Raw genomic sequence first — 25,989 nt, 5'->3', positions numbered from 1 at the left:
CACACAGACTCCCTTTTACCTCCACGTTGTACGGTAGATCTGACGACGCGGTGAACAAGACGAATCCGACGAAGTCGGTGTTACGGAGGATCCGTACGTGGACCACCGTGTCCAGGTCCGAGATCAGTGTGACGACGCACGGAACGGTCGGAACGTCTAAAACGGAAGCGATCCTCTCGGAGCGATGAGAGAAAAGATCCAGAGATCGCAGCTGATCTTCGTCTACGAGACCGAGGAAGGTATTCTCGATCTCGCGACCCAAGATCGGAATCAAACGAGGCTCGAGATTCGTCGGAACAGCTGAGTTACGTCGCGGGACCAGGCGGGATCGCGCGTCGTCCTTCCTCCGTCCTCCGGCGCTGCCCCCGGGAGACCAGGGATCAAAGCGTCATAGACTCGTCCGAGGAATCGTCAACTCGCGGAAGGGTGCCGAGTGCTACGGAACGGTACCGAAAGCGGAAGATCAGCTTGGTCCGTGCTTCGTCGAGACCGACCTCGAACGACGGCCACTGACTGAGCGAGCGAGCGAGCGAGCGAGCAGCATCGGGAACCCAACGACGACGAAGCGGAAGGAAGGACGAGGACGGATGGAGAATTCACGCGGGGCGCCTGCGCCACCGATTTTACACACGGTATCACGGGGCGCACGTTATCCGCCACGCACACACCCCCTACCGAAAGCAGCCCCCGGTCCACCTAACGGTTCGCTCAGGCTCAACAACGGAGATAGCTAGTGGCGGTTAGTGGGTATAGTGGCACTAGTCACGATCGCACGCGGTTACCGAGGATCTACGCGACAAAGAGGAGATCTCCTCCTCCCCCCCCCCACCCTTCCTCCTCTCCGCCCACCTGTCCCGAATGCTTTTGTTCGATGGAAATAACATCGTGTAATTATATTACCGTGTTTTGTTATTAATAGCTAATTAAATTTACAATTATATTAATAATTAAAGTAATTTAATAATTGAAAATATCTTTGGAATTTAAAATTATTCATATTTTTGCAATTAAAAGAAATTAACTAATATTATTTTTGTGCCCGTATATGCGCGTGTGTAAATTTTGTGTAATTGTAAAGAAAGAAAGTTTCAAAATAAGTATATTTCTGATGTCTCATGGAATTATAATTGCTCCTCCATGTAACTGCACATTCAGTTGTTATTTGTGTTCCAGTTTTTCTTTACAATAATAGCAAAGTTTTCTCTCTTTAATAACAGCAATCCCTGTGTTATCAAAACAAATTTTGTTGGAACGCGATATCGTTTGTTAATTTTTCTTGAAAATAACAAAATTTTCTTTTCAATAATAGCAATCCCTTTCAGCGAAACAAAAATTTTAGAACGCAATAACGCTGACAAAATAAATGGCCTCGACGATGACACGCGTGTCTCGTTAGAATTTTGTAAACGAGAGGGAAAGCCGGCGGGAGGCACGTCGAATTTGATTTCACAGAAAAGAAAAGATATACATTCACACACACAAACACACACACACACAGAGAGAGAATCCGGAGCAACTCACCTCGCCATCTCCGTCGTAGTAAATGAGATAATGCTTCGTCAGCACGAACCATCGTTGCTTGTAATTGACCGGGGTGAAGCGCTTCTTGTTCTGGGACCGTTTCACCATGAATCCCTGCCGAATAACGTCTCCACCTTTTGACTCTGGCTTCCCATCTTTCCCCGCCATCACCGGTGGGCCTCCCTAGCAACAATGAAACCATCATTTTTCCCGCACGACAAAACCGAGCTCCCCCGTCGTCGTCGTCGTCGGGGAGGAGCCGTCGCCGTCAGCCGTCGATATTTCGCGTCGCGGCTAGTGGAATTGATACTTGTTGCACAATATCCTTAATTCGACCGACACCTTTCTCCACGGAGCGACACAACAAAACAGAATTCTCTCTCGCTCTCCCTCTTTCACCCAACGCCAATATAAGTAAGGACGCGAAGGAGATATCTAAATATAGCACACCGGAGTGTTTTTCCTCGTCCCATAACCCGCCCGCGGGCCGCGGACTCACGTGTCCGGTGGAATTAACGACGGGCGACCGTCGGCGGTCGCGGCGAGAACCGCTCCTCCGGGGGAGGCGCGCCCGCGGCCCGCGCCGGGAGGCGGCCGCAACGGCGACGGCGACGGCGACGGCGTGTCGCGCGGTCGTCGCCCACGACCGTTTTCGGTCGCGATTCGAATTCCACGGGGGCGACGCCGATGCGGGGCGCGGGGCGCGGGGCGCGGGGCCTCTTACCATGCGTAAACGAAAACGTGCGGCTACCACCCCGCGGTCGTCCCGGCGCCCGTCGGATGCATGACCGCCCCGACCCGGCGGCGACCCAAACAAAGAGTTCACGTGGAACGGGCGCGTAAGTACGGCGTACGCGCACACCGACGATCTGTCAAAACGGTCGACGTTGGGGGAATTCGCGAGATATCGGGAAGTGCCCGACTACGCTGGTCGACGCGGCGGCCGGCGCGGCACGGGCGCGGCGCCGCGCCGGTCCCGCGGTTCGCGCGATTATCCCGGGGGACGCGAAACGGCGAGCGGGCCGCCGGAGGTCCCGGATCTCGCGAGGGGAAAAACCGACGCGCCGGAGTCGCCCGTCGCTCGCCGATCCGCGTAGGACCGCGACGTAGTAGCAAGATGGCGGACTAGGCAGCCGTCCGTCGCGTCGTCGTGTCTGTTGTTTTGCCTCGCTCGCGTGTGCGTGTGCGTTTCAACCCGTTTACCTTGCCGTGCCTCGTCGCGGGCGTGACGCGACGACGAGGAAAGTGGACGGTCCGCCGATAGGCGAGCGAGGTTTCCGGAGGGGAGCGCGCGACGTAACCTCTTCGCTCGATCGAGCTGTCGTTCTGCGTTCTGCCGTTGCTCGCCGACGCCGACGCCGACGACGTCCCCAGGTCCCCAGGTATGGCGGCCCCCGAGGCGATACAGGTGAGCTCCCTGCCGCTGCCGCCCGTCCAGTACATCAATCCGTACACGGACGAGAACGTGCGGCGGGGACGCGCCCCGCGACCGCCGCCGCCGATCCACGACAGCTACTCCATGTTCGGCAACGTGTTCAACGCCGATGACACCATCATCCGGCCGCTCGAGGCTCAGGGGATCAAGAGGCTGTACCCGCAGCACTTCGACCGCCGGCGCGAGCTCAAGAAGCTCAATCACTCGCTCCTCGTCAACTTTCTGGATCTGATCGACCTGCTCGTCCAGTGCCCCGACAGTCCGAGGCGCGCGGAGAAGGTACGCGCGTACGTCTGATTTGAGCGAAACTTCTTTGTGCGTAGAGAGATCGCGATTATACTTTGTGTAATCGAACGGTCAACGTTCTTGCAGGTCGAGGACCTCAGTCTGTTGTTCATACACATTCATCACTTGCTAAACGAATTTCGACCGCACCAGGCCAGAGAGACGCTGCGAGTCATGATGGAACTGCAGAGAAGGCAACGTCACGAGACGGCGCTGCGTTTTCAGAAACATCTCGAAAAGGTATACTTGCCTAACGGATTTTGGATTCTTCGTAATGTTATCGCCAATGTTGAAATCGAATTCTCCAGGTTCAAGAAATACTGCGGCACGCCTTACAGATGCTTCCCGATACGGAACTGGACTCCAAACTCGCGATAAACACGGAAGCCATGGAATCCGTCGACAGCTTAGGCTTCGAGCAACAGAGCCAGGATCCTTGCAGCCCAAGCGATCGTATTATGTGCAAAGTGATAGACGATATGCTTTCCTCGAATGGACTGTTCTGAGGTATCGCTCTTTATACTCCCGTGTGTAAATTGATCCACCAATGAGTACTTGGAACTAACTGCGTCTGTAAATCATGCTAGATAACGATGAAATGTGATCTTTTTTTTAAATGTTATTAGTTATTTAATAAAATGACAATATTTAAAGAAATATATCCTTTGGACAAAGGACCGCTGCTGGTATCTGAAACGTACCTATATCGCTCGTTCATCTACGAATAGGATTCCAATTGTTTAAAAATTTACGTTTTATTCTTTATACATTAATTATACATATATAAGTTTGACAAAAATTATATATATATATATATATATATATATATATATATATATGAACTCGCGTAAATTCTAGATTTAAGAAGACTGAGATTACATGTGATTGTGCAAATCTAAGCGCATTTAACACAATTATTCTACCGATTCTTACATAGACGTGTCTGTTCTAGACATATTAATGCGACATTAAAGCTTAAATGTAGGACAGATTAGATATAGACGCGTAAACATGTGCGTACAAATAATGTACCTACTTGTTTCAAAATCAATTGTTGCTAAATCGGTCACTCTTTTTTTAAAGTCATTTTCTCGCTTGCTTTTACTGGGTAAAAAAACACCACGTAGTATTAAATAATGTTATTTATTGAAATAATTAGAAACATATTTACGAATTTTTTAATAGATAACACGAAATGTTTCTACATAATGATAATGGATAGAGGGAAAGGAAAGATGGAAGAATAGTTTTTTCAACTCACCTCACAAACAGCAATCACACGAAGGAGATATATACATATATGATAATAAACATAATAATATCCATTCTGAGCTCCTGAAAGAAAAATATTAATTAGTTTCGCCGAGCAGCAGCATTCCTCCCTCCTGCTCCTGCGTTCATTTTTGAAAGAATTCTGTAATGGATAAGAAATTACATATAAGTATTTATATAGTGCTGGGGCCCAGTTCTACCAATTTCCAAGTCTCTCACTAACACGAGCTTCCTGCAAAAGAAAAACAATGTACACAATGTAAACGATGTAATAATTGCTGCTCCAATTGCTATTCGTCTTATTTATCGAAGAAACACAGAATCATGAAACCATTATTTTTATAATTGAAAGTAAAATATGTAAGAATACTAAAAATATGTACTTTAAAAATATAATTTTGATAGTGTAATAATTATAATTTTGTATATTAAAAAAAAAGAAAAAAAAAACATTTTTAAGGTAGATACAACATATGAGAAGCGATATCTGTATTTGTTAAATTTTATATGTATTTGAAAATTTTGAAGTAGAAAATTCCCAAATTGTATATATATACAAAAAAATGTGTGTGTACATATATATGCGCATACGCATAGACGTGTATACATACGTACATAGATATATATATATACATATTTCTCTTGTCAATAAAAAAAATTATTTATTATATCTGGTGTTTCTTCGATCAAACTATTCTTGCATGGCTGGTTTCAAACTCCCTGTTACGCACGGCTCAACCCTGTCGACAGATAAATATTAACAAGTATCGATAAATATGAAAGAGGAGGGAAAGAGCTAATTTAGGAATGGATATGGGAGATTATATTTTTGCAATCTTGAAGTTTCTTTTTGATAAGGAAAGGACCGTTTTCATCTCCATAACCGTGCTTCTGTAACTGTGATCGGTGTATTGATGTTGGTCTCGTGACTCAATTGCGTGGTTTCAGGTTTCAATTTGGTAACAGCGTGGCATTTTCATTTTCATATCTCTTCGTCAGATCCCTTCTTCAATTTCCTCGAATAATACCATCTTGTTAAGTCTCGTGTCCCGAAATGTCTTCTTTCTTCATTTTCTCGTATATATAGTTCCAATCCCTTCGTACAATCCGCCAATCGATAACGGTGTTCTTTCTTAATCTTCTTAATACGCGTCATATTGTTTGCATACGTTTCATTTTCTCCACAATTTTGCACGTCTGAACTATTTTGGATTTTCACTGCAATTCATATTATAAGAGAATTAAACAAGTACAATATTCGTATAGTGCTACAGTTGCATTCTATCCAAATCTCCTTCCCGTGTCATTCGGATATTAATGATGGTTTAGAAAAGTATTGATTCTCTGATTCCCCTGTTTTTACATATCTGGGAATTTATCAAAGTCAAACTATCAAAATTATTTCTGTTATATGTTAGTCGTGCAGGCTAACAAAGATTTTATGATTTCTTTGAGAGCGCTTTGTTGGAATCGGAAAGCAAGTAGGCGCTTAATTTTATTTCAATTTTAGCTGTTTTCAAATGTAATGAATTTCAAAATTAATAAAAATTCTTTCGCCAAGGACCACGACCTCTAGTCCTGAATCCACCTCTTCCTCGAGGTCTGTTACCTTTGAATCTACCGCGGCCTGAAAACAATAAGTAAAATTAATGATAATTATGACTGTAAACTGAAATTTGTCTCTTTTCAAGTTTCAACGCATTCGCCTAACTCACCATAATTTGATATGTTTGAACTGTATTTGCCACTAGGAGGTGTATATATTTCTCTTTTGTTGTTTCTATCTTCCTTGTTGCGTTTATTCGGACTGCTGTCATTTCCAAATGTGATTGGCGTATGTCTCTTCTGAACGGAATTCTTCTCGCTCTAAAACAGACGTGAAATTAATAAAATCAAACTATTGCAAGTCAAAGCACTCACGAATGTAAATCGCAGATACATTTATTTGCGCGGAAAACACTGTTGGAATTTATAACGGTTGTATTGAAAATTAATTACCTTTTTGTCATTGCATGGCGTTTTCCACGAGAGATGTATAATGCTTTTAAAGCTAGGAGGTGAATGAAACAGATCTTTGATTAAAGTATTGATGTTGTTAGTTGTTTTTAGTGCCACAACTTTTAACTGATTTTCCTCAGATTTCAATTCCTCTTCCGTCTTTCCACCGATAGCTTCACGTAATTTCTTTATGTAACCTTGAATGCCCCTCGCAAAATATTGCAATCTTAGTCGAAATTCTTTGAGCTGCTCTGGATCTTTTGTCAAAAATTCAGGCGTCTGCTTACACAGTTTGTGAAAAGCGTACATTAAACATTCCACGTGACTAAATTGTAACTTTGGTACATCAGTAATTTCTGCAGCTGGAGGAAGTGGCATATAGGTCTGAAATAAATAAAGTGAAAAATAAACAATAACGATAAGCGATATGCAATAATTTTGATCAATGAAATATGAATATTAGATATCAGGTACGAAAATATGAGATTATTAAAATATGTGAGAATAAAGAGTACTCACGATAAGAGTATTGTAAAGCTGTTGAACTTTATCTTCGGGTTTTTCAATAGTTCCACAAAACACGGTTAATTCAGCAAGCAGCTTTAACAGTTCCAGTTGAATATCTCTACCATCGGGAGAAGTCATCAGGGAAAGATGGGGTAGAACTTGCACGCAAATGTACGAAACGAATTTTGACGAGTCTATCTGTGACTGAAAAGGGATAAGAATATATCGAAATATAAATGAAATATTAAGTATAAACAAATATATATAAGATATTTACATATAAAATATTTAATCGCGTTTGAATATTGAGAATATGTATGTACATACACTGAAAAATGGAAGAGCATGCTTAACACATTGAACTAATCTGTTCCACTGTTCGACATTGGTATGCTTAAAAGGTACAGATAATTCAGCTTGTTCTATTGTGATATCAATCAATTCTTGTTGACCAGTGACGGTAGATCCCAATCTAGTCCATGCAAGGATCTCCATAATACTGTGGAATTCGTCAGCAGTCACATCCTATAAATAAGATATTAATTAAAGAAAAGAGCGAACGTATGCATTATTGCGTGTAATATTAGAAATCATAGAAAATTACCTGTAATACTTTTTTACATTCTGCGATCAACAAATCTTCTGGTTCCTTCGTGATAATGTCACGTCCTATCGCTTTAAGCTTGGTAGCCAAAAATTTTATACAACGTTCTCTCGTTCCATCGTCGCCATTAATGATCTGGCTAAAAAATCCGCTCAAAGTACCTATAAATCCAAAATTGTTTTTATCCAACAATTGAACGTACAGTCACAAACCGACAAATGCCAAACTGAATCCAAATCGAATGAATTTGTAGACATTATCGCAACTCATCGAATAATACCTTTCGGATCGCTCTTCACAAGCGACATAATACTGTTATGTACAACTGCTAGCTCTGAAGTGTCCTCGGCTTGCAGTAATTGTGCTAAGATATCTGCAATTCTCGCCGTATGTTCCTTATTATCTTTACAAAGCGCTGGTAAATCCTTAATAGCTTGCTTTCGAATCTGTAAAAAAAAAAAAAAAAAAAAAAAAAATAAGGATCATATATACGCAATTTATTACTTCGGCTACTAAAGCACTTTCAAAAAGCTGGAAGTGGCTCGATCCTCATTTGAAAACTTACAGCCATATCTTCATCTTCGCACAGGTCCAAATGAGCGTCTATAGCTTGATCCGCTAGTTTCGGGAAATGCTTGAAGAACCTAGCAATGAATTGCGACGCCAGTCGTTTTTCCTTAGGCGATCCTTTAACTGCCGTCAGTATTTCCAGGTATTCTTTTTCATGCTACAATAAACGGTATTCAAGATAACTCGCAAGTACGACGAGATGTTTCCTTGATAAATTTATACTATATAACGGTTTAGAAAGATTTAAATAAATAACAGGACTCGATGGGTACAAGCTAAACATCTATCTATATATATCTATAAATCTATATATATATATAAGCTTGAAAACATAGTATATATTTAATATACATATATGTATTCTGGATTGGAGCCAATCTTCTTCTATTTAACTTCTATCATTCACCTCTTCCAGATAAATAATAGAAATGTAAAAGATCAGCTCCAACCATTTGATTTTTATACGTGGGAAGAGAATTCTCTTCCGCAAATTCTTCCCACGTATAAAATCAAAGTACGCAACTGGATCGCATGCATAACCACGTTCACGCGAATCGTTATAAGTCAATTAAGAAACAATTTCCGCTTAGCGAACAATCAATCGCTCCATGTCGCAATGTCTATTATACTCCAGACATTCAACGAATGAATACAGTGGCTCTTCGTACACAGTAACGGTTTTCGACGAGCCACTATAGTACCGAGACTTTTATAGTGAAAATATCAACAATATACAATGGAAAAAAAAAAAAAGAGCTCCGATCTCGATGGTTCGGATTGTGCGACGCTTAGACGCACGGCAGGACGCCACATGTGTCACGTATCTCCGGCATTTCGGAATGCGTCCGATATATCTCGGGCGGCAGTTTGCACGAAGAACGCTTTGTCGCGACGAAGCGTAGCCTTCGATCGAACACAAGAGAACAAAGTCTCGACGTACTTATGCATTTTTAACCGAAACGTGGCCGGTGCCGGATGTAACCAACCAACGTTGCCGCGTATGTTAACATACCTGTACGAGTTTATCCTTAGCGTCGGCGAGGATGCCGAAGTTCTTGTACAGCTTCTCAATACTGTCGGTACTCATCGTGAAGCTTACACGCGACTTGGACGCGATCGTCGACGCGAGATCGTGCACGGAAAACGCAAATTCAGCCTGAGATCCCAGAGCCAAAACACGCCGAACGGGAGCACGCGAGACGACGACAAAGATGGCAGCGTGGCGGGTCGGGACGGTCGGGTCCCTCTCCGAGAAGGAAAAAAAAAGAAGGAGAGCGGACGAGTTTCAGCGCCACCTGTCCGGCGGCGGGGCGAATTAAAATGGATCACGCGACGACCGTCGGACAATCGTCGCCGTATTTGAATCTGTGCGTTGCGATCCGTTTGTTATTTCATTTCGCAATTGTGATATCGAACCCTTGACATTGATACTTAACTTGACATTTGATTCGAAAATTATTTGCCGATTACCAATGTTTATCTTTTAGGAACGACGCTTGACGTTCGAATTTTATTCGATAGAAAATAAATCGATAAAGTCATTCGCGAATGCAAAGAACGAATCTTGGATTCGGGGGAGGATTAAGGGATAAATTACGATTTTCTGTCTCTTTTTTTTCATACGTCGAATAACAAAAAAAAGTAATACAATTCTGTTATGTTAATAAAATAGTATATAAATATTCGAAGTATGCCGGGGTAAAACAGTCTAACAATGTCCTTGTTTAGATCCGGATCGGGAAACTTAATTATTAAGCTCTGCGCATTAACTTTGTTCTTCATATTGTATTCGTTTTCTCTCTCTCTCTCTCTCTCTCTCTCTGTTTTTCAAGCCATCGATCCGCGACGCGTCGCGCACACGTGACGACGCGGGCGGGGATGAATCGAATAGATTGAATAAAATAACGCATGAAGTTGTGATTAAATAATTTATTAATTTGTTTTATCCCGCGAAGAAATTCATAACAAGGGGACCAACACCAACCCTTGACCTCTTAAATTTTTAATATCTTACTGTAAACCCCATTCATTAATATAAAGTACAGTAATTCTAGCTGTTTATAAAATATTAATGTTTTAAATATAAAATATTAATGTTTAAAACTTTCCATCTTCAGCACGGATATCCGGTGTTGCCTTGATTTCAGAAACAAGCGCGCCGACACGTGCTTATAAACGTTCTCTCGTCGGATCCCCGAGAGGTCCAAGGCGCTGAGCCATAAAATCCCGGGCAATCGATCCACGAAAAGGCTTCGCATAACTTCGAGGACCCCAGCGCGATGTCTTCCAGATTGGAGAGCCCGGCAAAAATGCCGGCTACAATGTGAGACAGTTGGTTTCCCCTCAAGTCCAGTCGTTTCAATTGAGACAGATCCCTGAACGTATCCGCGGCTCGAGAGCGCTGATCTTGAGTTTTACCGCTTAAGTTTTTCTATGTGTCCGGGCCTTAATGCGTGCTGCTGTTCACGTCGTTCACGACCGTGGCAGTCTAGCAGACGAAAAATCAAGCACGTTATGCTTTAATAATTAATTTTTCTACGAAATGTGCGGTAACCTTCCCCTTTCTTTCGCTCATTTATTTGTAAATTATTAAGTTACATGTGCATATTTTTCTTTCCTTATCATTTGCATTTTTTCTTGCACTTATTTCATTCTGAAGGTATATGCAATATATCATTTCCCATAAAAACCTATGTTAAAAATGCAGCCAGTTTCATGAAATTTTAATATGTTGTTTTGAAATGCAAAATAGAATTATGTGAATTTTTTGGGAGTTTTTTACCGTCCCGTTTTGAAAAAAATCTAATCCAAAAATTGTACTTTTTAAGTTTTTGGAGTAGATTTTTTTCAAAACGGGACGGTGAAAAATACAATAATGGTACACAATGGCTATAATGGTTATATTGCTGTAACATTGGTTACACAATAATTTATGAAATATTAATGTTTAAAATTTTTCCTGTCTGTTTACATACAATTGTTTAGATACACAGCAACAAAAATACATTCCATGACAATTAATCTTCGGTCAATTTGTGCACTATCGATTATAATCACAATCTGTACATGTTTTTGAAGAATATCTATCATAGAAACAATTAAGACACATTATACTAATTTGCACATTTAACGAATGCGACTTCTTTGCATAAGCAATTAATATTCAATAAACTATTGCGCATTGGACCGTTGCTGTACCTTGTATTAGTGAATGAAGTGTACTGTAATACTAAAAATTTTGCAAAATTCAAGAGGTCAAGGTTTTGTCCCTTTGTGAGATATAAACAGATCTTTAAGACTTTATTAATAAACTGTGACATTTGGGAGACCGCTGACTTCTTTGTCGATTTCAGTGAAGTTGTTGCCAGTGTTGCTAGTGTTGCCAGTGAAGTCGAGATATCGCAGTTTGACGAGATCAGCGAAAGCGCCATTATCTACCGCGCTGATGTTATTGAAGGACAGCTTGATGTCTTCCAGATTGGAGAGTCCGGCAAAAGTGCCGACTACAATGTGAGACAGTTTGTTTTCCCTCAGGTCCAGTCGTTTCAGCTGAGACAGATCCCTGAACGTATCCGGTTCGAGAGCGCTGATCTCGTTCCGCTGAAGATCGAGTTCCTTCAGACCGACCAAGTCGCGAAGGAGCGACCTGGAGACGCTTGTTATCCGATTGTTACTTAAGTAAAGATTCTCCAGCTTGTTCAATCCTCGAAAGGCACCGCTCGGCAAGTCCTCTAGCCGATTGTAGTCCAAGTGAAGGCGACTCAGTTCGGTTAACCCGGCGAAGGAATCCGGCGCGACTCGAGAGATTTTATTGCCGTTGAGCCAAAGGTCCAGCAGTCCAGGATTAAGATTCGAGAAGGATCCCGCCTCGATCGCTTCGATATCGTTGTAATGCAGGTCGAGACTTTTCAAGCTTGACAGCCCGGCGAACGAGTCCTTCGGTATCGAATTGATCTCGTTGGACCCCAACCACAGCAACTCCAGGTGTCCCAAATCCGCGAACAAGTACTCCGATAACGGTACCACATTGCGGTACAAGGACAGGCTCTCCAAGTTGTGCAAACCGCGGAAGGATTCCCTCTTGAGCACGGATATCTGGTTGTTACTCAGAACCAACAATCTCGTCGGCAGGTTCTTGAAGGCGTTCTCTCGAATCGCCAAGAGGCCCAGGTTCATGAGGTCCAACATCCGTACTCTGTCCTCGAAACGGCTGTGCGTCACTTCGACGAGGACCCCCTTGCAGTGGGAAACGTTGTAACCAAAACGTTGTAACGTTGTAACGTTCCCGTTGTCCTGGCAGGTCGTCTCCTTCACCTCCGACGAGGCCCTCGCCAAGAGAAACAGGATGACGACTTGCGAAAAGAGCGGAAGAAACCGCGACATGGCGAGAGAGTTCGAATCGGTCGACGCGCCTAACCGAGTGACACGGACGCAACTGCAATTACGGGTTTTACATCTCGTGGAGAGTTAGCGATTAGATAGCGCAGCGTGACTTTTGGCATTGATTATCGTCACTTGCTGAGAAACTAGCGCGACTGGATTTTCGGAACCGGAGTCGATTACGAAATGTCAATTAAACTTGAAGGTGCGCTGTGTAGTTTTTTAATTCACGACGATAACGACAATATAACGACACGAAGATCAACTGGCTGCCCGAACGCCACATCGCTACGGACGAATCGATTATTCGTTACATTATCACGGTTGATTTAATTGAGTTCAAATCATATATTATAACATCGAATATAATAACGCATAAAGTTGCGATTGAAAAATTTATTTATTTATTTCTTATGTCGGGAAGCATTTTCAACGCTGAGAAGAAGATAACCATCAACCCTTGACCTCTTCAATTTTTATGTTATTACAGTACGAGAATGTATTTTATTACACTTGAAAATTACTTGAAGAATAGATGGAGGCTTTAGAACTTCTATATATTACCTATAACTGTGAACTGTATAATAATTTAATAAAGCCTAATAAGCGTGTAATAATCAAATACAGAAAAATATTGACCATTCGGTGATAATATATCGAAACTTGTAGCGAAATTTCAGAACGTCCATCGACAACCGGAGTTTTGTCGCACTCTCCTTTCATCTCCAACGGCTTGTTCAAACACAATCGTCTTCATTCGTCTTCCTTCGTAAATTCGATTACCCGCCATTTAAGTAAACTGAATAGTGTCCACGCGGTTGTATTATCGCGCGTGACACTTTCCATCCGTCCTTCTGTACTCGAATAATTCAAATACGACGATATATACATTTGCCAGTTCAACCGTTCACTATATCATCGCGCTTCAGCCGCCGATCGCGTAGACAAACCGATCGTTCGGTTGAATGAAACTCCTAATGTCAGTAGAGGGAATAATGGGGAACTGAGTCTAATTCTCGTAAGTGTTACTTCGCGATATTATCGAAAAAAAAAAACATTACAACTACTTTAAAGATATGTGCGCGCAACAATGAATAATATTAAACAAAAAACAAAAAAATATTAATTGGTTTGTTACTTACAGCATAAATAATGTGGAGTGTAATTTACATCCACGTACCCCTTCTACGTTTTAAATTTTCACGCGCCCCTTGAAGGGTTATGGAACTTTATTCTCATATTAAAAAGACAATAAAAATTATAACAAATAAGGCACAATATATACAAATACATATATAAAAAAGTTATTCTTTATTTATTCTACATTTATTCTACATTTTTCTACTCTTTCCCCTTAAATGTAATAATTAGTTAGCGATTGTGGCGCAGAAAGATATGCGCTGCTTCTAATGGTCGAATTCTAATAGCGAATACGGGCGCTTGCACTAGCGCACGCTGAGTGCGCACTAAGGCTTGTTTATAATCTATTGATATAAATTTAAAGTCGCTTAAATACACATTTAAAAATTTTTTAGCTAATAAAACAATCTGTAATATCTATATGGATGCTGTACAAATAATTTTACAGGCTAAGAAATATTTAAGATGCGCTGTAAATATAACAATTGATTAAGAATATGCGTTTGTGCGCATTCAGTATGCACTAGTGCAAAGCGCTCGAATTCGCTGTAAATGACTATAAAGATTCGAAAGTAGACGTGAACGTACGTCAGAGAACTATTTTCATAAGGATTTTGGGCTATCCAGTCATCAACCGTACACAACTAGTTCCCAAAACTGATTATCCTTTTACCTCATTGTCTCTTTACTCATCATAATGTTCAATCCCCTTTATGAAATCAAGGTATAATACATGGGATGACGGAGGCTTTAATATTCGCCTACCAATTTGTAACCGCACGTACGATTCTATCTATAATTTTTTTGTTTTTTTCACCTTTTGTGAAGTTCAACAGAGGATTTCTCATCTTGGCCGTTAACAATCTCGCCAAGTTCTCTCTCATAAATGCCAAATAGTTTCCTACCTACAAGACCATAACAAATATACGATATTTGTACGGTTAAAAAATGTTACGTCAGAATCATTCATATGAAGATATATATTTGTAACTTTAATCTTACCTCCGCATCCATTGTAAATGTAAGCCAGTTATGATTCAGAGAAATAATAAAATTTCCATCGGGTGAGTTTTGGAAATTCGGGAGACCATAGAATAGTATTACAGCCAAAACTGGGATCATGGACACCTCCAAGATGAAAACTTGGCTGGTCTTGAGCTCCCGCTGGTACGCCAGAAACGGACTCGAGAAGGATTTGGCATGAAAATTCACGGACGACGGATGGATTTTGACAATATCACCGCCTTGCGTCTCGAACACGGTATTCCGCGGGTCGAAGTTTGCATTAGTTTGATCCTCTTTGAGCTTTGCGATGTTGGGATACAAAGCCGCGCAGATAAGACCCTGCAACAGCTTGTCGTTCGAATTGTTTTTATTCAGTTCCTTTCCGGTAATTATGAAAATATTGTCGACGTTAGGCTGCCTCCTCGTTAAATCGATATGCACGAAACCGTTCGATACCAGCAGCTCCAAAAATTGATACTTTAGGCCCACTAAGGTGTACAGCGTATGTACGGACAAAAAATTTTCTTTGGCAAACTTTGTGCCGGCCTTTTTACCTTCCTCATACGTAATATTTTGCCATTCCTATGGAAATAAAAGCTTCATTATAAAAAATCGGACATTGTTGTTAGATTAATTATCAGAAATTACTTTACAAATCTTACCCTGTAAGCCTGAAGAATGGTCAGGTGGTCGGAGTTCTCCTTGAAGAATTTCATCTTGGGATCGACTCTTTCTTTCGACTCAAGCGACACGCTAAACGGGCTCCTGTGCGACATGCACGCGGCGATGGTAAGCGCGGAGTCCAAGCAACAGAAGATCGCGCCGCACAATATCAACTTTCCAATTCCTACGTCTACGGGTAACTTGGCTAAAAGATGACCGAGGGGCGTTAACTTGCATTCCGAATCGAACGCGTCGACATTCTGCAAACGTTTTATCGTGCCCGTAACCTGGTGGTGCGACGGTGAATCCAGCATTCTCTCTGTTGAAGAAGATTTGAGAAGGAACGTAAATTATATTATATATTATTACGTTCGAAAGAGACAACGGGACGTATGCAAGACGTGTATAAAGGTGAAGTTTTCTTACGCATTATCGCGTACATATCTACTTTCCTCCCTCCGTGCATAAGCGCGATATGTAGGAGTAGCGATTCCAAAGAAACTCTTAGTATTTCTGGTACCGGACGTGCAGCGAAATGTTCGTATCTACAAAAGTAGATGCATTTTGCACGTATATTAATACATTATACTTTATTCAACTAGAGTTTTGGTACGTACCTATGCGAGGTGTATAAATGAATGCATACTCCGGGCGTTACTCGACCCGCGCGGCCTTTCCTCTGCACGACATTCGCTTGCGTCACCCAGCAGGTCTCCAAACACTCCACGTTTTTGTCCGAATTAAATCTGGATTTCTTCATCCTTCCCGAATCGATCACGAAAACGCAATCGTCTATAGTGATAGACGTTTCGGCCAGATTTGTACCGATCACAATTTTACAAACGCCTTCGGTTTTCTGAAATACGCGGCTCTGTTCCTCGATCGAAAGGCTCGAATGTAACGGAAAAATCATGATTTCATTCCTTGATAGAATAAAGTTGCCCTCCAACTGCTCCATCAATGTAATTATTTCATACAAGCCTGGTAAGAATATCTGAAATATATAGTCATATATATCATCATCGATGCAACTCGAGGTCGAGCCACGGCCTCCCGAAGCTTGGCCCCTCACCTTGGAGGACCATTGCAGTAATCACTTATAGGGTGATATATACATAGCAGTTACTAATGTGCGGACCAACGGTTTAACGTCTCTTCCGAAAGACGAAGTTTCTCCGCACGAGAGTTCCCTTTTTATATCTCGTACGGAAACACACTTTGCTCACACTTTATAGGCAACTGCTACGCCAGAAAAAAAATATAGACATACGAACATATATATAGAATATACGAACAAATAGATGCAGAATCGGAAAATGAATACACTTACTAAAATAGAACCCTTTTTGGGATAGTTATGTTCTCCGGTAATAATCCACTCCAAAATATGTTCTATTAGATCGTAATTAATTTTATCGTAATTCATAAGGTACAAATTTTTATACGTTTGTTTGGAACGATTAGGATATCTATTAATAAGTTGCGTCATCGTCAAGTCCTTGTCCTTAGTAGATTTCTCAGCAATACAATCGACGGTGCCTTTGATTTTAATATTCAAATCGGTATGCCTCTTAAAAAGCACCTTTCCGTTCTTCTTGTGCCTGCAAATATATTTAGAATCTACGTCGAGAATGTATCCCGTTTCTTCGAGCGCGTCCTCGAGAAAGATCTGCTTCACTGAGAAGAAAGTTCCTGGAATATTTAAGACTAGCGCATGTTCGAAATACGAGGAAAACACCTCGGCATTGATCGTCGCGCTCATCAGTATTATTTTCAACGACGGCCTTTTCGGTAACAAATCCTTGAGAAGCATTAGTAGAAAATCACTGGTAGAAAAAGAATAAGAATTAACATGTGCTGGGAAAGATCTCAAAAGTAGAAATAAAGTTTTATCTTATTTTACCTTTCAGCACTTCTTTCGTGCACTTCATCGATTATAACGTGAGTTACATCCGTTAAATTAAGATCCCCCGTTAATTTCTGCAAGAGTATCCCTATGGTGCAAAACGTCACTCGCGTCCTACTCGACAATTTTTTTTTTAGGCGTACGTGATATCCAACTGTATCACCTATTTTTTCGGTTCTCTCAGCTGCTACTCTTTCCGCGAGTACTGTAGTAATTATCTTACGAGGTTGAGTGCATATTATATTAATATGCGGATTATCTCCATTCTGTATTCTACTGTTAATAATCCAATCATCCAAAACAAACTGTGGTATCTGTAATATTTTTATGGAGATTATATTTCATCCTGTCACATCTATACACAATTAATCAAGAAATAGTGCGACCTACCTGAGTGCTTTTACCACATCCAGTTTCACCAGAAATGATAACAACTTGATTCTTATGTATAGCTTCCAAAATTTCGTTCTTTCGAGACCATACAGGAAGTTTTTTTCGTACTTCTTGCATCTTTTTATATGTAGGGTCTTTTTGTTTATCCATAAATCCTTTTTTTATCAAATGGTTTTCTTCATTAATATGTAAGGTATTATAATATTTCTTGATGCTATGGTTGAGTTTGGTCACGTCATTGGAAAGGGGTAACCAATCGATCATATTTTCTTCTCGCTCTTCTGCTCCGCCTACATGCAGCGGGTTAATTGTATAAGGATTGATCACATTCTCTTCTCTTTTTTCTAGTCCCCCTGCACACGTTGGCTCAGGGACGTTAGATTTGAACATATTTCCTCCTCTCTTCTCTGGTCCCATTGTGTACGATGGCACAAATCCGGAATAGACCATACTTTCTTCTCGCTTTTCTAGTCCTCCTGGATACAGTGGCTCAACTGCTTGAGGATTGAATATATTCTCTCCTCTCTTCTCTGGTTCTTCTGCACGATACGATGGCTCAAGTACGTAATGATTGATCGCACTTTCTCCTCGCTCTTCCGGTCCCCCTGGATATGATGGTATAGATACGTTAGAATTGAACATATTTCCTCCTCTCTTCTCTGGTCCCATTGTGTACGATGGCACAAATCCGGAATAGACCATACTTTCTTCTCGCTTTTCTGGTCCTCCTGGATACAGTGGCTCAACTGCTTGAGGATTGAATATATTCTCTCCTCTCTTCTCTGGTTCCTCTGCACGATACGATGGCTCAAGTACGTAATGATTGACCGCACTTCCTTCTTGCTTTTCCAGTCCCCCTGGATATGATGGTATAGGTACATTAGAATAGACAATACTGTCTTCTCGGTTTTCTTGCCTCCCTGCATACACTGGCACAAGTACGAAACAATTGATTATATTCACATCTGGTTCCCCTGCATATAATGACATAGGTGCGTTAGGATAGACCACTGGTCCCCCTAAATATGATGGTATAGGTACATTAGAATAGACAATACTTTCTTCTCGCCTTTCTTGCCTCCCTGCACACACTGGCACAAGTACGAAACAATTGATTATATTCAGATCAATCACACCTGGTACCCCTGCATATAATGGCATAGGTATGTAAGGATAGACTATACTTTCTTCTCGCTTTTCTGGTGTTCCAACATACATTAACTCAACTGCTTGAGGATTGAATATATTCCTTCTATTTTCTGGTTGCTCTGCATATAATAGCTCAAGTACATCAGAATTGACCATATTTTCTTCTCGCTTTTCTGGTCTTTCTGCGTACCGTGGTCCAACTGCTTGAGAATAGAATATATTATCTTCTGTGTTTTCTGGTTGCTCTGCATACGACGACTTAAGCGCGTAAGGATAGATCGTACTTTCTTCTAGCTTGACTCCTGCGCACAGTGGTCCAACTGCTTGAGAATGGAATATATTATATCCTGTATTTTCTGGTTGCTCTGCATACGACGACTTAAGCGCGTAAGGATAGATCGTACTTTCTTCTAGCTTGACTCCTGCGCACAGTGGTCCAACTGCTTGAGAATGGAATATATTATATCCTGTATTTTCTGGTTGCTCTGCATGTAATGGCTCAAGTACATCAGAATTGACCATATTTTCTTCTCGCCTTTCTGGTCCTTCTGCGTACAGTGGTCCAACTGCTTGAGAATAGAATATATTATCTCCTGTATTTTCTGGTTGCTCTGCATATAATGGCTCAAGTACATCAGAATTGGCCATATTTTCTTCTCGCTTTTCTGGTCCTTCTGCGTACAGTGGTCCAACTGCTTGAGAATAGAATATATTATGTTCTGTATTTTCTGGTTGCTCTGCATACGACGACTTAAGCGCGTAAGGATAGATCGTACTTTCTTCTAGCTTGACTCCTGCGTACAGTGGTCCAACTGCTTGAGAATAGAATATATTATCTCCTGTATTTTCTGGTTCCCATGCATATAATGGCTCAAGCACATCATAATTGACCATATATTCTTCACTTTTTTCTAATCTCCCCTCATATAATGGCTCAAGTACGTGAAGATTGATCATATTTGTTTCTTGCTTTTCTGATTCTCTTGGTATATTCACGTGATAATAAGTCATCGAATCATTTTTTTCAGTATTATGTTCCAAAGTATTAGTTCTCTTGATGCTATCAAACTCATGAAGATTGTTTGCTTTTTCCTGTTGTCCCCTTGCATACAGTGGTTCGTGTGCGTAAGAATTTGCCATACTCTCTTCTCTGTTCTCTCGTGCCTCTGAATACGATAGCTCAAGTAGGTGATGATTAATCAAACTCTCTTCTCTATTCTCTCGTTCCCCTGCAAACAGTGGTTCGTGTATGTAAAGAGCACTCATATTCTCTTCTCCCTCTCTCGCATATGTTGGCTTAACCAAACGCTCTTTCTCTCGTTCCGTCGTACCTTTCACTATAATCTCAAATTCTCTCATATCTTTGTCTTTTTTATTCTCCATCCTCTCTTCTCCTTATAAACAGTGACTCAGATGGCTTCAAAAGTGGTTCCCTTATATATGCTTCCAAGTAAACTCGTATAGCATGTCCATTTTTCAATAGTAAAGTCATTAAATATATTGACGGAGTGCCTTTAACAGAGTATTCTAACGCATGATCGTATAATTTTTTTACTATTCTTATACATTGGACATGTGAAAAAAGGCTTTTGTTTTTACGAAAGTAAATATATGGTGGTTTATTTTATATGGATATTTACATTCTACAATCAAAATAGAAAGATTAATATTTTTTACTACTTTTTGTCAATCAATATTAAATGTTATTATCAAAATAATTATAATATTATGATTAATATATATTTTGTTTGTTATACAGGGTGTCCTATTTTTAACGATTATTCCCCAAATTTTCATTTTTTTTAATTTTAGAAGAAAATAAAAATTGTAGGGGTGATTATTTAAAATTGCACACCCTATATACACAACTATTTATTACTTAGCCAAATGATCTCACCCACTCATATATATATATAGTATGTTCATAAGTATAAACAAAATTATTGTACCTGTTGCTTCTCCGTTTTTCCGATATTCGCAGCTCGTTTAACTAATGTTCGAAATTTATAAAACGTTGATAACAGTTGGCATTTTTATCTTCATCTCCAGATGTTTCTCTATTATTATGTATATATGCATATTAAAAAGTCATTAATTTAATATTCTTATGATAAAAAGTTTTAAATATATACATAGATTTATCTTACGTATTTGTGTAACGTGTTTGCATCATTTGTATAACATCCTCCTCTTCTAAGGAAAAAGGAGTCGCTTGTTGTATATTACCGAAATTTATCGTGTTCGAACAGAACGTTTATATCCTCTCGTTTCTTCAAATATCCTTAAAATTTCGAAACAATATAACGTAGAACGCCTAATGTCCCTTCACTCTATCAATACAGATTACAGTCGGTAATGCGCGAGCTTGTTTATACAACTCAGCATCATCTCTTTCGTTCTTTTGTAATATGATGTAGTACGACTCACAGATCACTGTGGATTGTTCCTTTTTTTTTATTTAAATGAATAATATTGTTACACCAAGCACATTTGTTCACAAGCGGATACGGAATCGATCAAAAATGCGAGCACGTTCACACGAATCGAAGACTCGGCGGACAATTAATCGTGACCAATCAATAACTAATCGATAAGTTGTCAAGGACGCTTCGCGACTTCTTTGCAAGGGCGTCTCGGCACGGGCAAAATAAATATTATTATTATTACCGTTTCTGTTCAATGTGGAATAAATTTATTTATATAATCAATACGTTTTTTTTTTTTCCCAATCCACACGTGTAGACAAAGTTATGGACCTTTTTCCGTCTGAACTTCCGGCGTTACAAAGGCTTTTCTCAACTCGGGTAGTTGTCACACTCAGGTAGCACGTGTTTTCGATTGGACCGCGGACGTCATTCCGGCAAATCGATGTTATTGTTCGATATATGACGTCATTTAACTCGGCTCGGTCAAAAACGTTATAAATATATATATAAATGAGAGAATTTATTCAATCTCTTCTCCATCATTTTCTCCATTTCTCATCGCGCTATCCCGGACAGGCTTGTACTTTATAGATGAAATGTTGGGCTTTTTTTTTTAGAGCTTATATATTTAATATATATAATTTTTTCTCTCTCTTACTAAAATATTAATGACTTTATTTAATTATAAGATATATTCAAAATTACTCAACTTATATATAATATATTAAAATATAAAATATATTAAATATTTTATTGTGTGGAGAGACACGTGTATAGATATTATGTTACATTTACGAAATAATAGAATTTCGTAAAAACAAAGAAGTATACAATGGATATAATGTCATTTTCTTTGTGTATGCGCTTTTTTTTAATTTTTCGTGAAATTGGAGGAGTTGTAGTTGCTAAATTTTAGAATTGTAAATGTTTTATATAATTTTATATTTTTGGCGCAATTATTTGCAATTTTCTCTACTTTTATAGCACGTGCATTGATTATTCGTGTGATAAGTCGATTATAGAAGCGCAACGTTAATCAAATACGTAAACATTTTTTCTGAACTCATCTATGAAGACTTAAAATATCCAAAATTGATCTGGGCTACACTAGAGATATCTAATATCGATAACTCTGGGCAATATAGACAGGCAAAAAATAACTTTTATATTACATATATAGATATATATATAACTTTTATGTATTGTTATTATAAATATCAATTAATGTTACTATTTTTAAGTCAGCCAAAACATTTATATCAATTTCTGTGCTATGAACACATTTCCCGCTTATTGCCCAAAGCTAGAGTTATATATATATATATATATATATAGTTATATATATGAAATCTTCAAACTTGAAATTCGAAGAAGTGCAAGTCTCAGAAGTTTAGTGAGGATTGATAAAAATGAGAATAAAAAATAAGGATAAAACATTTTTATCTTTATTTTTTATCTGTTCTTTTGCCGCTTGGGCGAAACACTTTGAACACAGTTTTTACGAGACATTGCTCTAGTATGGGACATATATCCTTTTGAGTATCGTTCAAAAGATCCATGGAACGTTCAATAGTGTCCATGTCGATGCTGCCCATCACGAACATTTCGGAAATTTGGCCGTGCTGTGGAAGAACGGCTTGCACGATGATCCCGTGATCGTCCGCCGTGCCTGGCACAGCCTTTGTGGAACAAAAAGTTTCTTCCGCATCCGTTGGGTCCACTAGATATGTCCGATCGCATATGCCCTGTTGAGAGACACAAAATTTTATCATCATACATTTTGTCGTTACTTGATAAAAATTCGGAACAGACGTTTACTCACAACGGTGGATGCGGTGACTAAACCAAACATCGGTACTCCAGCGTTTGCCAAAGCTAGACTAGCTGCCATTATCGCCGCGGCCAGCGCGGATCCCCCGTTGTCAAGGACTGTCGCGTAGACGTCGACTTGAAAATTGGGGAACTCTTGCTGAAATAAGAGCGCGACACGTGACAATATTACAGACACAGTCTTGACGTTGCACAAGTTATCGGTGTTCGCAATGATTTTGTGCATATTATTCTGAGTTTGAACCCTCGATTGGAAAAAAAAGAAACTGGAAGATACGTACCAGACACACCGCTGGTTCTAAAGCCCTTTGCAATATCAAGCTGTACTCCTTCTCCTCTGCGTCTTGCTGATGTAATTTCCGTTTGCGATGAGAGAAGGGTGCGAATTTGAATTCGCAAAACAGTTCCCCCTGCACGCAGTAGCCAGTTTTGTTCGGCACCTCTCTAGGATCGAATACCGAGCAGATGACCTTGGTGTCGCCCATCTCGATATACGCAGAACCTTTTGCCTGACTAACTATGCCTGTTTTCACAACTGTCGACAAAGTTTCAACAAAGTTTACTTCACGCCTTCTTTTTATAAGACCTAACTAAGAAATTTGACCGCTTAATGGTGGCCAAACTCTGGTTAACTTTATCGGTGATTAATTTAGCTAGAGAATCTCCTAAAATAAACTTCTATAACTACGAATTCCTCATATTCAACTTTAATCTTTGTCTCCGTTGAACAAAGAAAGTAAATAATTTTGTCGACTTTGACAAAATACCGTAGATATTTCCTGACAAGTTAAACGTCGATTAAATTGACCAGACTTTAATCAAAGTTGTTCTAAATGGAGCTTGTTGTTACATGTGACATAACCTCAACCTTACATATATTTCTAAGCTCCTTATTTGAACGGCCGTCGTGCCTTTTCGGGGCACCGGGTTGTATCTCATCTTCTTTCACTTCGGAGTGAATATATATATCATACGGCGTAGAAGCGTCTGGACCGTTAATACGTTTCTGGTCGATCGGCATCGTGCACTCGTGTTGTACGTATGTACACACAGCTGACACAGCAGCACCTATAACCTATGCCTATAAACACATCATGCCGGCTCTCAGCTCCACGTGGTATCGGTGGTATGTACTCCCAAATATACCAAAAATCTATAGTTCACGTAACGTTTACTATAGATTTGCGGCACTCAGTACATTTCGGAGCATGCTTCTCTCTGTTCAGGGTGCCTTATTTAATTATAATGAGGTTTATAAACTGATCGATTTGAGGCAAAATTTTCATCTCGCGACGCTCGTGACCATCAATTGTCGCAAATTTGTGTGCATTAAATGTCATTGCTTCTTAAATTAATAATTGGATTAGCTGGATAAGAGACATGAGAAACTGAAAATTGTGCGCACACAATAAATTTTTTAAGAAAAGTATCACAAAAATATATTTAAACATTCAGATTTTCTAAAGTAGAACGGTAGAACGGATGTTACATTATAATAATATTGATAGCAATTACTATCCAGTGTAACATTTAAACTATCTACACGTTGATAATACGATAAGGTCTTTTTCTATATTTGTCTTGATTTAATATCCTATCTATAGATTGCTCGTGCATTATTCGTTCCGTGTCAGCTCTCACTTTGGCGAGACTCTCTCTCACATTGTCCATCTGCAAAATAGTTTTGCGTAACATATTGTTATTGAGCGTAAAACAAATCAACTAAACAGATCGACGCAACTGGAGCTTACAAAAAACACAATTTAAAAGTACGTACAATTATACTTACATCAACTTTTATATCGTACTCTTTACACAAAGAACATAGCTCTTTGATCGACCATTTGTTCTCGTCTGGCTTGTTGAATCTAACAAACGGACAGATCAATGGATACTCCTTCGTATGCTTGCGCCTGTAAATTTTCATAATTTTCAAGTGTATCTTTGCTGAAAAATATATATGACAATATATGTCTACACGCGCAAGTTACTTTTGTCGCGACTCGCGACGTATACGTACCATGGATCGTCGTCCGGTTTCCAACCACTGAATTGTCCCCCGCACATGAAACATTCGACCAAGTCCGGCTCGTTGCTGTCTCCAACAACGTAAAATCCAGCGTCAGCCATGCGTTCGGCGTTGCATTTGTCAGAGTCCTTAAAAGGCCAGCTGCCGTACGTTGCGCTTCTGTTTCGTTTCCAGAAGTAGGAAGTAGTGTTCCTGCGAAAAGACGCGGGTGATGAAGTAATCTAGCTTATCGTGTCGAGATTGGGAATCAAATAGAACGCGAGCGATTCGAAAATGACGAGCGGAAGATGAATCGGAGGGTCCTTTCAATAAGTGTGTTGCATTTTTTTCAAGAGTGCCGAAAATATACTTACGGTATCTCTGCGATGATCATCTCGAACGCTCGATCGATTCTCTCGACAATTGTCGACGACAATTATAAAAGAAAATGACAGCCTTGTCAAATTCAACGAGATTCAACGGCGTCCCGGCGAGGAACGAAAATTCATATGCTTAAATATTCTTATTTTTCTTCTTTCATAGCTGGCTGCGTTCAATTGCGTTCCGTAATGTTCAGCGTCCCGTGCGCGAAAACCAACTGGAGTCAGTGGAGTTTATTGGAAAAATGACGAATCTCTTCCCGGAGACTCCTGCACCTGCACACGTGTGTCATTACGTCATCAATTCGCGTGGTCACGTCTGATAGGCTCGTATTTAGAGACGCAATGCCAGAGGCACTTCTCTCGGGGTCCATGTACAGTTTTTTAAATTTGTTGTTTTTTTATTCACTACTACCGTGTTGTGGTGTTATATTGGTATATAAAGTAACTTATTATATGTAAAATATTTATCAGAAAATATGATAATAAAGAAACGTTTATATATTAAACAATTTGA

General features: G+C 40.1%; 7 protein-coding genes and 1 long non-coding RNA gene across 15 annotated transcripts in view; 2 read left to right on the top strand and 6 right to left on the bottom strand.

Moving 5' to 3' along the window:
- The window catches only part of Btk29a (tyrosine-protein kinase Btk29A), a 34,909-nt gene extending 32,526 nt beyond the window's left edge, over positions 1–2,383 (bottom strand). The window contains exons 1-2 of one of the 3 annotated variants that reach the window (XM_077424129.1): positions 2,246–2,383; positions 1,522–1,704 (exon numbers count right to left, since the gene is read on the bottom strand). In XM_077424129.1, coding sequence (XP_077280255.1) covers positions 1,522–1,704; positions 2,246–2,248 — 186 coding nt within the window. In that variant the 5' untranslated portion in view covers positions 2,249–2,383. Of the gene's footprint in view, positions 1–19; positions 373–1,521; positions 1,705–1,971; positions 2,089–2,245 lie in introns of those variants that run through there. The other 2 variants (XM_077424130.1, XM_077424131.1) reach the window with 2 other exon arrangements.
- Positions 2,384–2,555: 172 nt separating this feature from the next.
- Positions 2,556–3,898, top strand: Med7 (mediator complex subunit 7). 2 transcript variants are annotated; one of them, XM_077424170.1, is made up of 3 exons: positions 2,556–3,235; positions 3,329–3,481; positions 3,580–3,898. In XM_077424170.1, the coding sequence occupies exons 1-3, from the start codon at positions 2,906–2,908 to the stop codon at positions 3,745–3,747; spliced, it is 651 nt and encodes a 216-aa protein (XP_077280296.1). In that variant the 5' UTR covers positions 2,556–2,905; the 3' UTR covers positions 3,748–3,898. The 2 variants fall into 2 exon arrangements, with proteins under 2 accessions (XP_077280296.1, XP_077280295.1); XM_077424169.1 differs by having other exon boundaries at positions 3,550–3,898.
- Positions 3,899–4,368: 470 nt separating this feature from the next.
- Positions 4,369–9,420, bottom strand: Cass (apoptosis inhibitor cassowary). The gene is made up of 9 exons (XM_077424144.1): positions 9,205–9,420; positions 8,188–8,349; positions 7,903–8,068; positions 7,623–7,783; positions 7,346–7,543; positions 7,031–7,222; positions 6,512–6,895; positions 6,229–6,379; positions 4,369–6,140 (listed from the first exon to the last, which is right to left on the bottom strand). The coding sequence occupies exons 1-9, from the start codon at positions 9,277–9,279 to the stop codon at positions 6,052–6,054; spliced, it is 1,578 nt and encodes a 525-aa protein (XP_077280270.1). The 5' UTR covers positions 9,280–9,420; the 3' UTR covers positions 4,369–6,051.
- Positions 9,421–10,119: 699 nt separating this feature from the next.
- Positions 10,120–12,742, bottom strand: LOC143907384 (uncharacterized). Of its 2 annotated transcripts, XM_077424156.1 has the most exons (2): positions 11,529–12,742; positions 10,120–10,680 (listed from the first exon to the last, which is right to left on the bottom strand). In XM_077424156.1, exons 1-2 carry the CDS (start codon positions 12,573–12,575, stop codon positions 10,639–10,641), a joined length of 1,089 nt encoding a protein of 362 aa, XP_077280282.1. In that variant the 5' UTR covers positions 12,576–12,742; the 3' UTR covers positions 10,120–10,638. The 2 variants fall into 2 exon arrangements, with proteins under 2 accessions (XP_077280282.1, XP_077280284.1); XM_077424158.1 differs by lacking the exon at positions 10,120–10,680 and having other exon boundaries at positions 11,221–12,741.
- Positions 12,743–13,898: 1,156 nt separating this feature from the next.
- Positions 13,899–22,565, bottom strand: LOC143907372 (putative ATP-dependent RNA helicase DHX57). Of its 4 annotated transcripts, none has more exons than XM_077424122.1 (10): positions 20,778–22,565; positions 20,160–20,471; positions 17,677–20,057; positions 17,284–17,600; positions 16,711–17,206; positions 15,998–16,374; positions 15,807–15,925; positions 15,380–15,699; positions 14,715–15,299; positions 13,899–14,617 (listed from the first exon to the last, which is right to left on the bottom strand). In XM_077424122.1, exons 2-10 carry the CDS (start codon positions 20,209–20,211, stop codon positions 14,474–14,476), a joined length of 4,791 nt encoding a protein of 1,596 aa, XP_077280248.1. In that variant the 5' UTR covers positions 20,212–20,471; positions 20,778–22,565; the 3' UTR covers positions 13,899–14,473. The 4 variants fall into 4 exon arrangements, with proteins under 4 accessions (XP_077280248.1, XP_077280247.1, XP_077280245.1 ...); XM_077424121.1 differs by having other exon boundaries at positions 17,677–20,471; positions 20,778–20,885; positions 20,976–22,565; XM_077424119.1 differs by having other exon boundaries at positions 17,677–20,471.
- A 112-nt stretch (positions 22,566–22,677) lies between these two features.
- On the bottom strand, positions 22,678–24,164 carry LOC143907391 (exosome complex component MTR3). The gene is made up of 4 exons (XM_077424166.1): positions 23,958–24,164; positions 23,366–23,619; positions 23,077–23,223; positions 22,678–22,999 (listed from the first exon to the last, which is right to left on the bottom strand). The coding sequence occupies exons 1-4, from the start codon at positions 24,103–24,105 to the stop codon at positions 22,700–22,702; spliced, it is 849 nt and encodes a 282-aa protein (XP_077280292.1). The 5' UTR covers positions 24,106–24,164; the 3' UTR covers positions 22,678–22,699.
- Positions 24,165–24,485: 321 nt separating this feature from the next.
- On the bottom strand, positions 24,486–25,720 carry LOC143907395 (baculoviral IAP repeat-containing protein 5-like). The gene is made up of 4 exons (XM_077424172.1): positions 25,467–25,720; positions 25,105–25,305; positions 24,874–24,997; positions 24,486–24,755 (listed from the first exon to the last, which is right to left on the bottom strand). The coding sequence occupies exons 1-4, from the start codon at positions 25,484–25,486 to the stop codon at positions 24,624–24,626; spliced, it is 477 nt and encodes a 158-aa protein (XP_077280298.1). The 5' UTR covers positions 25,487–25,720; the 3' UTR covers positions 24,486–24,623.
- LOC143907399 (uncharacterized) lies at positions 24,694–25,670 on the top strand. Its single transcript, XR_013259843.1, has 2 exons — positions 24,694–24,853; positions 25,636–25,670. It is a non-coding gene; the product is annotated as an uncharacterized LOC143907399 (long non-coding RNA).
- Positions 25,721–25,989: the final 269 nt, after the last annotated feature.

Source organism: Temnothorax americanus, unplaced genomic scaffold, assembly GCF_048541705.1.
Source record: "Temnothorax americanus isolate GAGA-0224 unplaced genomic scaffold, ASM4854170v1 Scaffold8, whole genome shotgun sequence".
Classification (NCBI taxonomy): Eukaryota; Metazoa; Arthropoda; class Insecta; order Hymenoptera; family Formicidae; genus Temnothorax; species Temnothorax americanus.
The sequence above is the reverse complement of the archived record's forward strand: the minus strand, read 5'-3'. Positions and strand labels throughout refer to the sequence as shown.